The sequence below is a fragment of the Rattus norvegicus genome, chromosome 3 (assembly GCF_021556685.1).
Source record: "Rattus norvegicus strain SHRSP/BbbUtx chromosome 3, alternate assembly SHRSP_T2T, whole genome shotgun sequence".
Classification (NCBI taxonomy): Eukaryota; Metazoa; Chordata; class Mammalia; order Rodentia; family Muridae; genus Rattus; species Rattus norvegicus.
Window position 1 is genome coordinate 155,466,477 of NC_141536.1, and position 12,577 is coordinate 155,479,053.

General features: G+C 49.0%; 1 protein-coding gene across 4 annotated transcripts in view; it reads right to left on the reverse strand.

Moving 5' to 3' along the window:
* Window positions 1-12,577, reverse strand: part of Stau1 (staufen double-stranded RNA binding protein 1) — a 45,806-nt gene that overhangs the window by 3,868 nt on the left and 29,361 nt on the right. The window contains exons 2-7 of one of the 4 annotated variants that reach the window (XR_015683446.1): window positions 11,912-12,050; window positions 10,652-10,817; window positions 7,530-7,628; window positions 3,193-3,405; window positions 1,311-1,454; window positions 381-605 (exon numbers count right to left, since the gene is read on the reverse strand). Coding sequence is in view for 2 of the 4 variants with exons in the window: in NM_053436.2 (NP_445888.1) it covers window positions 459-605; window positions 1,311-1,454; window positions 3,193-3,423; window positions 7,530-7,628; window positions 10,652-10,817; window positions 11,912-11,991 (867 nt within the window). In the remaining 2 variants the exon portion in view is untranslated. 4 annotated transcript variants of the gene reach the window in all.

The window sequence follows — 12,577 nt, forward strand, 5'->3', positions numbered from 1 at the left end:
CTCAGTTTCCCGCTGACCACTCTGCAGAGTGAGTTCTCAAAGTGGAGTAATATTCAACTCAGAATTCACACAAGGATCCTAAATCTGATCTATAGATTTGGCCTATGCTATCTTGTCCCAGAAAAAGCAAAGCCGATTCAAAGCTAGGTCACGCGGACCCTTTTAGGCACAAGTGACAGTCATTTTAGCCATTCCAATCCCAACCACCCATCAGAAGCAGAGACCAGGACCTCCTGAAATGCACACCCAGCCCATAGTGACACTGAACAGGAGACTTAACCGTTAGGACGGCTCCCAGGACATGGTGGACTGCACAGACAGGAAACTCCTCCTGCAAACACTAATCTCAATTGGAGGAACCCCAGGGGCAGGCTGCTTACTGCAGGGAAGATGAAGCCTTGCCCCAGGCTTGCCCATGCAGGAAGCTAGGCCACCTGGCAGAGAGTCCCAGCAGTCACCTTCTCTTCTGATTTGAGTGCTGGCTTGGCAGGCTGCGCCTGGGGGACTTTGAACCCCAGGATCTCCAGCATGTTCTCAGCAGCATTGCGCTTGGCCACCTTCTTATTGGTACCTGCTCCTTCTGCGGTGTGATGCCCAACCTTCACCTGTATAAACCAGAGACCTATGACTGAACCATCTGTGAAAACATGACAGGAACCACGGTGCTACCCAAAGTCCCAGGGATGACTTTGCTGAACAGGATGGCAAAAGGGCTTTGTGTTTCTGATTTTGAACCACTATTGCTGTGATGGCCACACTCAAGTTAGAGATGTTTAAAACTAATTTTAAAGAGTTTTTAAGTTAAAAAAAAAAAAAACCAAAAACCTATTGTATGGAAAATGTGTGCCCCGACCCTTTCCATCAGTGTATTTATAAAGACAGGCATGTATGTCTCTAGATAGAACCACAGTGGTGCTCTCCTCCACAGCACTCTCCTGAGGGCTGGCTGTGGGCAAACTCCAGCACATTCATTAAAGCTGTTTCTGATGACAGCTATCTGGCTGCTAAAATCAACATCTCTGTGCCAAAACACTGAAAGGGTAATAGGAAACCTTCCTGGCCCAGTAAGAATGGCCCAGACCAGCCACTTCAGGCAAACTGACTCTGGTCCAACTTACTCTCACAGAGTGGATGTCACTACGTAGAGCAGGCTACCCTCGAACGCACAGAGATCCATCTGCCTCCACAGAGCTGAGAGATTAAGTGCAAGCACCACCGAGCCCAGCTAACTGCAGCTCTACCAGAGTATGAGCCATCAGGGACGGACAGAGTCAGGGAAGGGCGGGCTGCCCACGGCTCCCCCAGCTCACCTGCATCACAAACTCCCTGCGACGTGGAAGACCTCGTTCTGTAAGGAGCATGTACTCCGGCTCCTTCTCCTTTTTTGCCTGCTGGATCTGTGCCAGTCTGCTAATAGGATTCATCCCTTGGCCATAGTCGGGGGCAGTCTGTAGCTGAAAAACAAACAGAGCAGAGACAATGTTCTGGTCCTCACAGAACACGACAGGAGACAGAGACTTAGTGTTGGTGTAATGGCTCAGAATCAAAACCTGTTCAAAACTAAATCACGTTGAGATGCTCTTTGGGTCTTAGAAAACACCCTTAGCATTTCATTGTGAGAGGGAGGCACCAAAATGGTATCTTTATAGGAAACGGACATTGATGCTAAAACTCCCTCAAAACTTGCTCAAGAAGACTCGCAGTTTCTTCAGCGAATTCTTCCAGGATCCCCAGAGACAACAAAAGCTGTGCATGCTCCATCAATTGCTTATACAACAGTTGGTGTTTGCCTGTGACCTCTGTCACTCCTTGCGTGCTGCAGCTGACTCCACGTAACTGGGGACACTAATGTACTGGGACTGCCACGTGAAGAGCTGTAGGACCACACTGCTTGGGCAAGAATGACAAAGTTGGGGTTGGGGATTTAGCTCAGTGGTAGAGCGCTTGCCTAGGAAGCGCAAGGCCCTGGGTTCGGTCCCCAGCTCCGAAAAAAAGAACAAAAAAAAAAAAAAAAAGAATGACAAAGTTGCTGAATCTACCTGGGGACCAGGCCTACCTAGTTTCTCAATCACTAAAACCCAGAAACCACTTAAAGCTTTTGTAAAGCCCTCAATCTGAAGATGTGTCTCAGTGGTCAAGGGCTTAGCCAGCACGCCTGAGGCCGTCTTCCAATCCCCAGTAGCAAATACAAAACAATATTATGAATGAAAAACCCTTCAGGTGAGAGTGGGGGAAGAAGGATTGCAAGCCTCTGAGAACACTAGTAGTTCCTTCCCTGTGGCATCTGTCAGAAATGATGGAGGTGATTTTCACGACACAGCAGATGAAAAAGGAGTGGCTGGCTGAGGTCCTGTCCCTTTCTAGTGCTGAAAAGGGGCCAACTTTTTCCACTTTGTTTTGAATAGATTTATTTTTATCTTCTATGTGCGAGTGTTTTGTCTGCATGCACCACATGTGCTCAAGGATCAGGGAGGTAAAAAGGCGTCAGAGCCCCCAGAACTGGTGTTCTAGATGGTTGAGAACCACCATGCAGGAACCCAGAACTGAACCCAGGTCCTCTGCTAGAGCTGTCAGTGCTTTTAACTGCTGAGCCACCTCTCCAGTCCTCAAGGGTCAATGCTGTTTTATTATTATTGTTGTTGTTATTAATAGATCCATTAAGTTTCATTCAAATTCCAAGTCTTCGGAATAGTCTTTGTGGGCCCTGCAGTGCTGCTTCCACCTTGACCCCTAAGCTAAGGTGGCTCAAGAAAGCCCCACCCCTTCCACACAGACCAACAGCTGTGATGCCCAACCCCAGAGGAAGCTGACACCTGGACAAGTTTCTCCTCAACCCACTCAGTGGCTCATTTTTCCTCAGCATGTAGCTCCTGTGTGCTATCTGTACATACCCACTGTGTGCTATCTCTCTGTACACACCCACTGTGTGCTATCTCTCTGTACATACCCACTGTGTGCTATCTCTCTGTACACACCCACTGTGTGCTATGTGCTATCTCTCTGTACACACCCACTGTGTGCTATCTCTCTGTACACACCCACTGTGTGCTATCTCTCTGTACACACCCACTGTGTGCTATCTCTCTGTACATACCCACTGTGTCTGTCCCAAGTGGTGCTGAGCAGCTTCTGCCCCAACCATGGCAGCGGGCTGGCTCTCCCTGCCTGTGGGTTTTCTGGGGAGGCTCTCACCTTGCAGGTGGGCTGACTTTTCTTCTTGATTCTGGGCTTCACTCGCTCCACAGCAGGTAGAGGTGGCAGCCTCCTTAGCTGCTCCAGCACGGCCCTTGCCGCATTCTTCTTGGAGATCTTCTTGCTTTTCCCTTCTCCTTCCCCTACAAACTCCCCAACTGAAACCCTGGTCACAAAGTTCTTCATGTGTGGCGGGCCACTCTCCCGGGCCACCTGTGTCAGAGGGAAAGACTGAGTGAAAGCGTGACGAACACTTGTTGAAAGTGGCAGAGCACACTGCCTGGCACACTCACTTCAAATAAACATGGAGGCTCTAAGGGCCACTGTGAGCACATGAGGGTCAGAGGCGAGGGAAGGACAGGTTTAGTCACAGCACAGCCGCAGCTCACACTCAGGCAACTGTCGTACCTTCCAGCCATAAAGATGACACTGACTGCCAGACCCTGGGAATGAGGGTCTCCTCAAAAGATCCCACACTCAGGAGGAGAAACTCCTGCAAGCACATCTGCCGGAGAACCCTAAACCACTGCATAAAGCAGAAGGACAGCGCCCTCACCAGACAGAGGCATCCACCACACTCTGAGACGTGCATCCTGAATCTGCTCCCTCAGAATGAGAGCCATTAACAAACCTTCAAACACACAAGGCCCATGACAAACACAGGCCAGGGATGGCCCAGATGAGAAGTGACCGGAAAGGCAGAACTGAAAGGAAGGCCCTGAGCCCCATGGCAGAAAGGCGAAGATTCACAACAGCAGCGGGCAAAGTGCAGGCTGAGCACGTTTGTGAGACACCATACACAGCAGCGCTCGGCCTCCTGTAGGAACGGCTGGTCTGGGCAATCTCTGCAGTCACATGACTGCTCCAATCACAGGAATGTGGGTGTCACATCTATGAGATGGTCAAGCAACTGGTCACAGTGTAAGCCACCATTGAAGTCTCATACTCTCCCACCAGTTTTGAAGGACACATTCACTGTCCTGCTTTAGGCTCTTTTGTCAATTTGACATTTTTAAAAATAAAATAAATTGAAAAACTGTCCAAAAACCAAAGTATGTCAAAGAAACAGCTGTTGAGGTGAGAGGAGCGCAGAGGACCTCACTCACCCTTGCCCTGCCCTGCAGACCCTAGCAGGCAAATGTCCACAACAGCATGGTCCGTATCCTCAAATCAAACATGGACACTGTTGGCTCACTGCGTCCTCACAGCCCAGCCCCTCAGCAGTGGTGCCACCACCTACGCACACCTAGGCTCCACCATGCTAAATGTGAAATATGACTTAAGCCGTCTTGGTGTGAATATGTTGGAGCCAGCAAATTCTGCTCTCCTATTAAACACCTAACTCAGATTCCTGAGAGACAGACTGACACAAAGCCTGGCCGGAAATTAACTACTGTGTTTGTTTATTCAACAGTGCGTGCTTCCTGGGAAGCTAGCATGGGCCAGGCCATATGCCACACGCAACAGAGAAGGTAGGTCCCACATCCATCTAACAATGGATGTGGCTATGACGCTTCTGACTTGACAGTCACTCAGCGGGAATACTTACAGGGGCGCCATATACAGATGAACCACATTACGACCTCATGTGATCATTTGAATGCAAATGTCCCCACGGTCCCAGGCACTGGAACACAAGGTCTGGGCAGGGCAAGGATATACTAAGGAAGTATATTACAGTGGACGACACTGAGAGCACAGAGCCCCATTCCAGTTCCACCTCAGCTGTCTCAGGTTCATCGTTGAAGACACACGCTCTCAGCAGCCTGCTCTTCCAGCCACAAGTACCCACTCGCCGCCATGATGGACCCGTGCTCCCTGGAAGCATTAGCCCAAACAAACTCCCACCTCTAAGTTGCTTCAGTTACTGTGTTTCACACAATCAAGAGAAAAGGAATGCATCTTACAAGCCATCCCTAGGGGGCGCCCTAACAATTTCTTGGTGGCTGGAAGAGAAGTCTCTGGAATGCTGCCTATTTATTCCTAAAAGCAGGTGTCACAGTGGAGGAGGAAGGGAGGCAGCAGGCACTCTGGCTCCCAGGGGCCACCAGAACAATCAGCTCTGAAAAGAGACTCAGGCAGGGCAAACGATTTGCATCAACAGCTGACAAACTTAACAGGAACCCAGAGCTGGTCCTGAGCAGAGACTAGGGGAGCCAGGCACCCTCTCCTAATCTAGCCCATCTTCTCGCTAGTCTCTAAAGTGGTGTCCTCCTCATGTCAGACCCTAAGGGCGGGCAGTGCCTGGGAGAGTCTGGATACAGCCCTCACCCAGCTTCCACCCAGCAACATGCCGTCCGTCATTAGGTGTGATGTCTCCCCTCCACCCCAGCCGGTCACGTAGGACCTCCACAACAGGAGGCAGGAAAGAGGACCAGGAGGATCTAGTTCATAAAGCAGGGGACAAGGACAGTCGTCACACAGGCAAGCACAGCGCTCCATCCTACATTTGTCCCACAGTGGTGAGCATTGCCAGGTCTTAGGACAAAGTCACCCCACCTGGCTATGGATGGAGGGTGAATGGGTGGGTTTGGCAGGAAAAGCATGCATTTTCTGAAGTACTATATAAGTAAAGAATTAAAATATTAAGATAACAGGCTAAGATAGGAAACAACGAATGTCAGGCACACAGTGGGGTGAAGAGCCTGCCGACCCTGAGTCTGACCCACATAGACAATCCAGTATGGTGTCACACTGTGTTTTGAGTAATGGGGAGGTGAAGACAGGATCACTGGGCTCACCAGCCAGCAGAGCTAAATTGGGGACCCCAAGACACCAATAAGAGACCTCGCTTCAGAGAAAGGAGGAGGACTAATGCCAGGGCTTGTGGGTAAAGCCATCGCTGTGCAGGCTTGACAAGCTGTTTGACCCTGGAACTCGTGTGAGGAGAGCGCGCTCCACAGTTGCTCTGACCCTGCAGGTGTGCTGCAGCACAGTGGTTCACGCAGTGATCATTCGTGTCTTAAAAAACAACTTTTTAGGCTGGAGAGATGACTCAGTGGTTAAGAGCACCGACTGCTCTTCCTGAGGTCCTGAGTTCAATTCCCAGCAACCACATGGTGGCTCACAACCATCTGTAATGAGATCTGATGCCCTCTTCTGGTGTATCTGAAGACAGCTACAGTGTGCTCACATGTATTTAAAAAAAACGTTTTGGGGGCTGGGGATTTAGCTCAGTGGTAGAGCGCTTGCCTAGGAAGTGCAAGGCCCTGGGTTCGGTCCCCAGCCCCGAAAAAAAGAACCCAAAAAAAAAAAAAAAAAAAAAGAACACTAATTGCTCTTCCAGAGGACACAAGTTCAATTCCCAGCACCCACATGGCAACTCACAACCAGCCCCATCTCCAGGGGGGACTCATGGCCCTCAACTGGCCTCTAACTGGCCATGGGACAAACGTATATGCAGGTAAAAGACCCAAAGACAAAATTAAAAAAAGGAATTAGGTTAGGCGTGGTGGCACATGTCTTCAGTCTCAGCACCCAGAGGGAAAGGCAGGCAGCTCTCCATGAGTCCTAGAGCACAGGAAACTTAAAAAAAAAAAAAAAAAAAATCCCTCCTCTTTTCTGGTGTATGGGGACTGGTCTGGAACAGAAATGCATTAATTCTGCATTTTGAACAAACAACCCGGAAATTACTATCTTTAGAACAGCAGATCTCTAAAAAATGATTATTAGAGTCGCAAGCTAGGGACAGACACTAAACAATGAGGACACTATGTCCCTTTCAAAAAACCCTCATAGATCCTGGGGCCACTGTGGTGCTCAGTCTCGATTATCAAGTTGACCATATGCCTCTCACCAGCACTTGGAGAAAGTGGCTTGCTGGGGACAGTCCTTTTGGGGTCCATCTTGACCCTGGCCCTTCCTTCTTAACCCTCTCTGCTAATACTAAAAGTCACACTTGACGTGGTTTTCTCCCAGTGCTTTTCCTCCACTGTCTGCTCTGGCACTGCCAGCCCTCTCACAGAAGCCTCTGAAGCTGTTAAATGGAGGCCCCTCCCCTCTAGGCTGTCCCTCTCCAGAGGGTATTTGTCACACAGCAAGTCTGACTGACCCTGCATCTTAAGAGACATAATCTCTGGGAGGTGAAGCTGCTTTCTAGAACAATGGAAGGGACAGGACCTGTGTGCTATGGTGCAGGTGTCAGGGCAAGCAAGATAAGGACAGGACCCGCAGGAAGAAACAGCACATACTGCTCTCCTGAGTGGAAGGCCTGGGCTGTCAGTCTGAAGGGTTGCTTTATGAGTACTACTCAAACCAATATTTAGGGGAAAGCTGATCCCATAATGAATCCTGACAGGATTTGGTAGGGCAATGTTGTATATGTGAAATAGGCTTACCTCAAAATTCACAGGCAAATTCCGCTTCAGCGCAATCTCAAACACTTGGCTTATTTCTGATTTATTAAGGTTTTCTTCTTCTGATTCTCTTCCATTTACCTACAGAAGAGTAATTGTTAATTAAGAGTCAATTTTGAGGAGCTAGAGAGATGGTTTAGTGGTTAAGAGCACTGACTGCTCTTCCTGAGGTCCTGAGTTCAATTCCCAGCAACCACATGGTGGCTCACAACCATCTGTAATGGGATCTGGTGTCATCTTCTGGTGTGTCTGAAGACAGCCACAGTGTACTTATATACATAAAATAAATGAATAAATCTTTTTTTTTTTCCTTTTTCTTTTTTTCGGAGCTGGGGACCGAACCCAGGGCCACTAAGCTAAATCCCCAACCCCAAATGAATAAATCTTAAAAAAAAAAAAAAAAAAGTCAGTTTTGAGAGCCAGGTATGATGGTGCACACCTTTAATCCCAGCTCTCAGGGGGCAGAGGCAGGCAGTCTGGACTACAGAGTCAATTCCAGGACACCCAGGGTGATATAATTTAGAAAAAAATTTTAAAAAGGAAAAAAAAAGTTAACTTTCAGTCAAACTATCAACAGTTGGAGGGCTCTGAACACTAACTCTACAGACCTAACAATGAACCAGAGACCAAGGCTACAGATCAAACACCGTCAGAGCACAGCTAGTAAGGCCGCTGGAGTGAAGCAGAGTATCTTGGGTGTGGTAGGCCTGGCTGTGCTTAGGAAGCACCAGTGTGGAAGGAGAGTGAGCACGGCAGTCTGTGAGCCAGGCAGGCCCAGGGGAGTCGCTCGCTCTGTGGCTGGTGCTCAAGCACACTACAGAGGCCTTGGCACCCATGTTTGTGAGGAATGCCATGGAGCAGAACACCCGACAGCCTTGGCTCATACGGTGCAGCAGGCAAACAGCCAAAGCACAAACCGATACAGCTCCTCAGCCAGGGTAGAGTCCACCTTGGTACCAAGGTTCACCAGTCCTCCTGCCAGGAGGGCCGAGGGCCCAGACCACCTCTCTGAACTGAAAAGATGGATTCTACAAAATTCAACAGACTCAGGAGAGGACAGACCAGCAGCACCAGCAGCACCAGCAGTCCAAGACCTCTCCAGAGCTTCTGGCTTCGCACTGCTGCTTTCTTTTGCCAAATTTGTCAACTTCTATCTCCAGGATTAGCCCTAACGGCAACTCCTGGCTGAACTTGCTAACGGCATGGCAGAACTAGCCAGGCTTCTCTGTGTGGGTCAGTTCATCAGGCTGGCTCGCCCACAGGACTGTAGGCAAACAAGCCATAAAGATCAAATAAGATACCGGAAACAAGCTCTTGGGTACAAATCCATGGACACAATTCAGGCATACGCCAGAATGATCTGTGGATTCCAGACCCATAAGCAATTCTTTCTCCCTCCTCAACAGCGGTGGGCTGCTTTCCCAGCCAGAGCTCCTCCAATGGCCAGCCTCACCAGCATCAGGTGGGCACTACTCGGGGCCTCCTTACTCCCGAATAGGAAGAGCCCTGGCCACCTTTTCTTTCTGTGCTTGCTGCACTGCCCAATCTGGACTCAGACTCTGGTGCTCAAGGAACAGTGCTACCTCAGTCTCCTAAGCAGCTTGGAGTAGAGGGGCACGTCACTCCCTGTCCCTTATGCCTGCTCTTCATTGGCTAGTTTTAAAGCTAGTTTTCTCTCCACCTTAGAGAACTGAAGACCTACAAAAGTTTGGTTTGAAATTTGACTGTTTATGAGGGACCAGACCACCTGGTGTTACCCTTAGGCTACATGTACCCTTGAGACAAGTCTTCTCAGTGGCATGGAGCTGGCCAAACAGCTACCCACAGTCAGCTTAAGAATTACTTACTCTCCAGTCACAGGAAAAAAAACAAAATAAAACAAAAGACCTTAAGATACCTTTCCTACCATGATAGTTTTCAATCACAACTCAAGGCTAATAGCATTAACATTAACCTTCAGCCACAGGAAAAACAAAGGAAACATTCCAAATTCTTCAACACCCCTTTCCAGAAGTGTGCTTTTCCACACTGTGAGGCCCTGGCAGTCACTGGATTACACATGTGCTAGAGTTAGGATGGTGAGTTTAACTAATGTGATCTTTAATAAAAACCACACAGGGCTGGAGAGATGGCTCAGCAGTTAAGAGCACTGTCTGCTCTTCCAGAGGTCCTGAGTTCAAATCCCAGCAACCACATGGTGGCTCACAACCATCTGTAAAGAGATCCGATGCCCTCTTCTGGTGTATCTGAAGACAGTTACTTATATATATATATGTACTTATATATATAATGATAAATAAATAAATCTAAAAAAAATAAATAAATAAAAACCACACAGAGATAAGCCGCTTCATCTCCTTCCTTTGGCTCTGGGACTGCCTAACCGAGAAACATGATGGAAGCCAGGCTATAGTTTCTGAGAATTCACTTTAAGAACTGGCTTCCATTCCCTATCTATAAAGATTCTCATTCTTGAGATGCCGTCACCAAGCTGTGAGGAAGTTCCAACAGCCCCTGTAAGAGCAACACTACACAGAAACTAAGGTGCCCTGCCAGGGCGAGTCATTGTTCTAGGCCCTGCCAAGCGGGTGAGGTCCTCGTGAGCTGCCTCTGCCAGAACTAAGTGAGCTGCCACATCTATCCCTACTGGAGCTGCAGATCTGAGAGCAAAATGCATGCACCATGTTCTGGGAGAGTGTGCTAGCAAAAGACGGAGAGTATTTCTACAGAAAATGGTGCTGGGCCAAAGGTGACACATTCTCTAATTTAGCACCACAAATCACAGGTTCTAGCTGGAGTGGTGGCTCACAGCTTTGATTTCAACACTCAGGAGGCAAAGGCAGGCAGAGCTCTGTGAGCTAAGGCCAGTTTGGACTACATTCTGAGTTTAGACCAATCAGCAGCTCCAAGAGCATAGGTGTCAGCACTGAAGCAGAATTCTGTCCTTCCCACAACCCCATGTGCTCTTCACTCCCCTGCCAGGGGGTAAAAAGGCCACTCAGCTTCCCTGCTAAGACTGTTAGGGGACACTCTCCAGGCTTACCCAGGAACTGCCAGCAGCAGTGTGGAAGGGAGTGAGGGGTTTCAGGCCCTGCCCACCTTACCTCTAGCCTCTCTGGTAGGGGCTCACTCTGCAGAGTCCTCAGGGCTCGGGCAGTGGCATCATGTTTCACAGGTGGTCTCATCTTTCCCTTCCCATTAAACTGCTGTCCTCCCACGGAGAGCTCAACTTGGTAGAGTAACGGTGGAACTGGAAATGGGTAAAAGTATCTACAAATACAGGGTGGGTTTCAGTCTCCATTTGGTAAGGCAGCCATGCCTTCTTCAGCAAATCCCACTTTTCCTGTACTCTGGCCTTGTCACTGTGTCCATAGCTAGAATTGCTTCCCGGTCAGCAACTACAAAAGCTGCTCTGCCACACTGACCTACAGCTGCCACACGGTGTGAATCAGCAGAGCACTGGAGTCACACTCACAGCAGAGCTCGGAGCTGACAAATGCTATGGACGCTCCATGCTAGGCTACACTGACGGGGCCAGAATGGGCATAGATGCTGCCACCGCAAACTTAGCTTTGCTTCACTTTCTCAAGTCTTCACTTTGCACTTGCACATCGCACAAGGATTACAGGAATTTTTTTTTTTTTTTTTTTTGGTTCTTTTTTTCGGAGCTGGGGACCGAACCCAGGGCCTTGCGCTTCCTAGGCAGGCGCTCTACCACTGAGCTAAATCCCCAACCCCGGATTACAGGAATTTTAAGGGTGAAGTATTTTGGAAATGACCCCCATTTCTGAAATCTTAGCAGCACCAAGTCCAAAAAAGTCTGGTTACTTCTACTTCAAAACCTGCATTTTTGAGCCAGGGGAAGGGAGGAAAATAAAACATCTACTTTCATCACTGATCTGTTCACTCGTATCTCACTCCTGACAGCAAAGGTTTGAACACATGACAAGATCTCATGTAGCCCAGGCTGGCCTGGCTTCTACTTAGCAGCTGATCTTTCTGCTTGCCCCTCTGGAGCACTAGGGATTATAGGCGGTCTACAACCACTTTAGGCTCTGACACTTCTGAGCATTACTCGGTCTCAGTATCTCGAAATGTCAGCAAACACTTTGAGAAACATGTGCTGCAGGGTTCCACAAAGCGAAGGAAACGATGTAGTCTGGCCACGGGCTTGAATGCAGCTGCTTCTGAGGAACCTGCTTGGGCCTCTGCAAAGCCAATAGGCTTCAACAGTTCCCAGCACAGTACCAAAGGCATACCTTAACTCCAGAGGTGAACCTAAGGCAGACCAAGTCATTACTCATGTCACAATTCAGAGATCACTTTAGGGAAAGACCCAAACTATTTCCACCCCAAGTACGTACCTGGGGGGATAGGCACCTCCACGCATGCCATAGCTGTAGGTGGACTGCATCCGAGAGTGGGGGTCCACGGGCTTATACATTGGTTTTCTTTCCAGTTTCACGCACAGTGCATTGAGCTCAATGGTAGAAGCTATACTTTCTGCAACACAAAATCATACAAAGGAGGTTCAGGCCGTGGACATTCAAACATGGTGGTAAGACTCAGAGCCTATTGCCAACAGCAAGCACTCTATCCCTGGACGTCCCTCAGGAAACCCCAGGATCCACAGTGTATAGAATCACAGGGAAAACCTGGGCAAGCTGAGGCAAGCGGATGTCTAGCGGAGGCAAATGAGGACCTGAACACATCCAGATATCTCCAACCTGACAATACGGTGGGGCTGAACCGTGGTCACACATGACAGGAGACCCAGTTTCATTTTCATATACATCAGGAGGCAACTTTTAACTCAGAATTACTGACAAGCGAGTACAGACTAAGGCTGGAGACAGGGCTCAGCAGTAAGAGTACCTGTGTCAAAGCATAAAGACTAGAACTCAGATCCCTGCAGTGACGCAACAAGCCCAGGACCCCACACCTGTCCTCTGCCCCAGCTCTAACAGGAGCGCGGATTCCAAGCTAGCTGAGAAAACATGAGGTCACCTCTAAGGAGTAGGTAGAAAGTT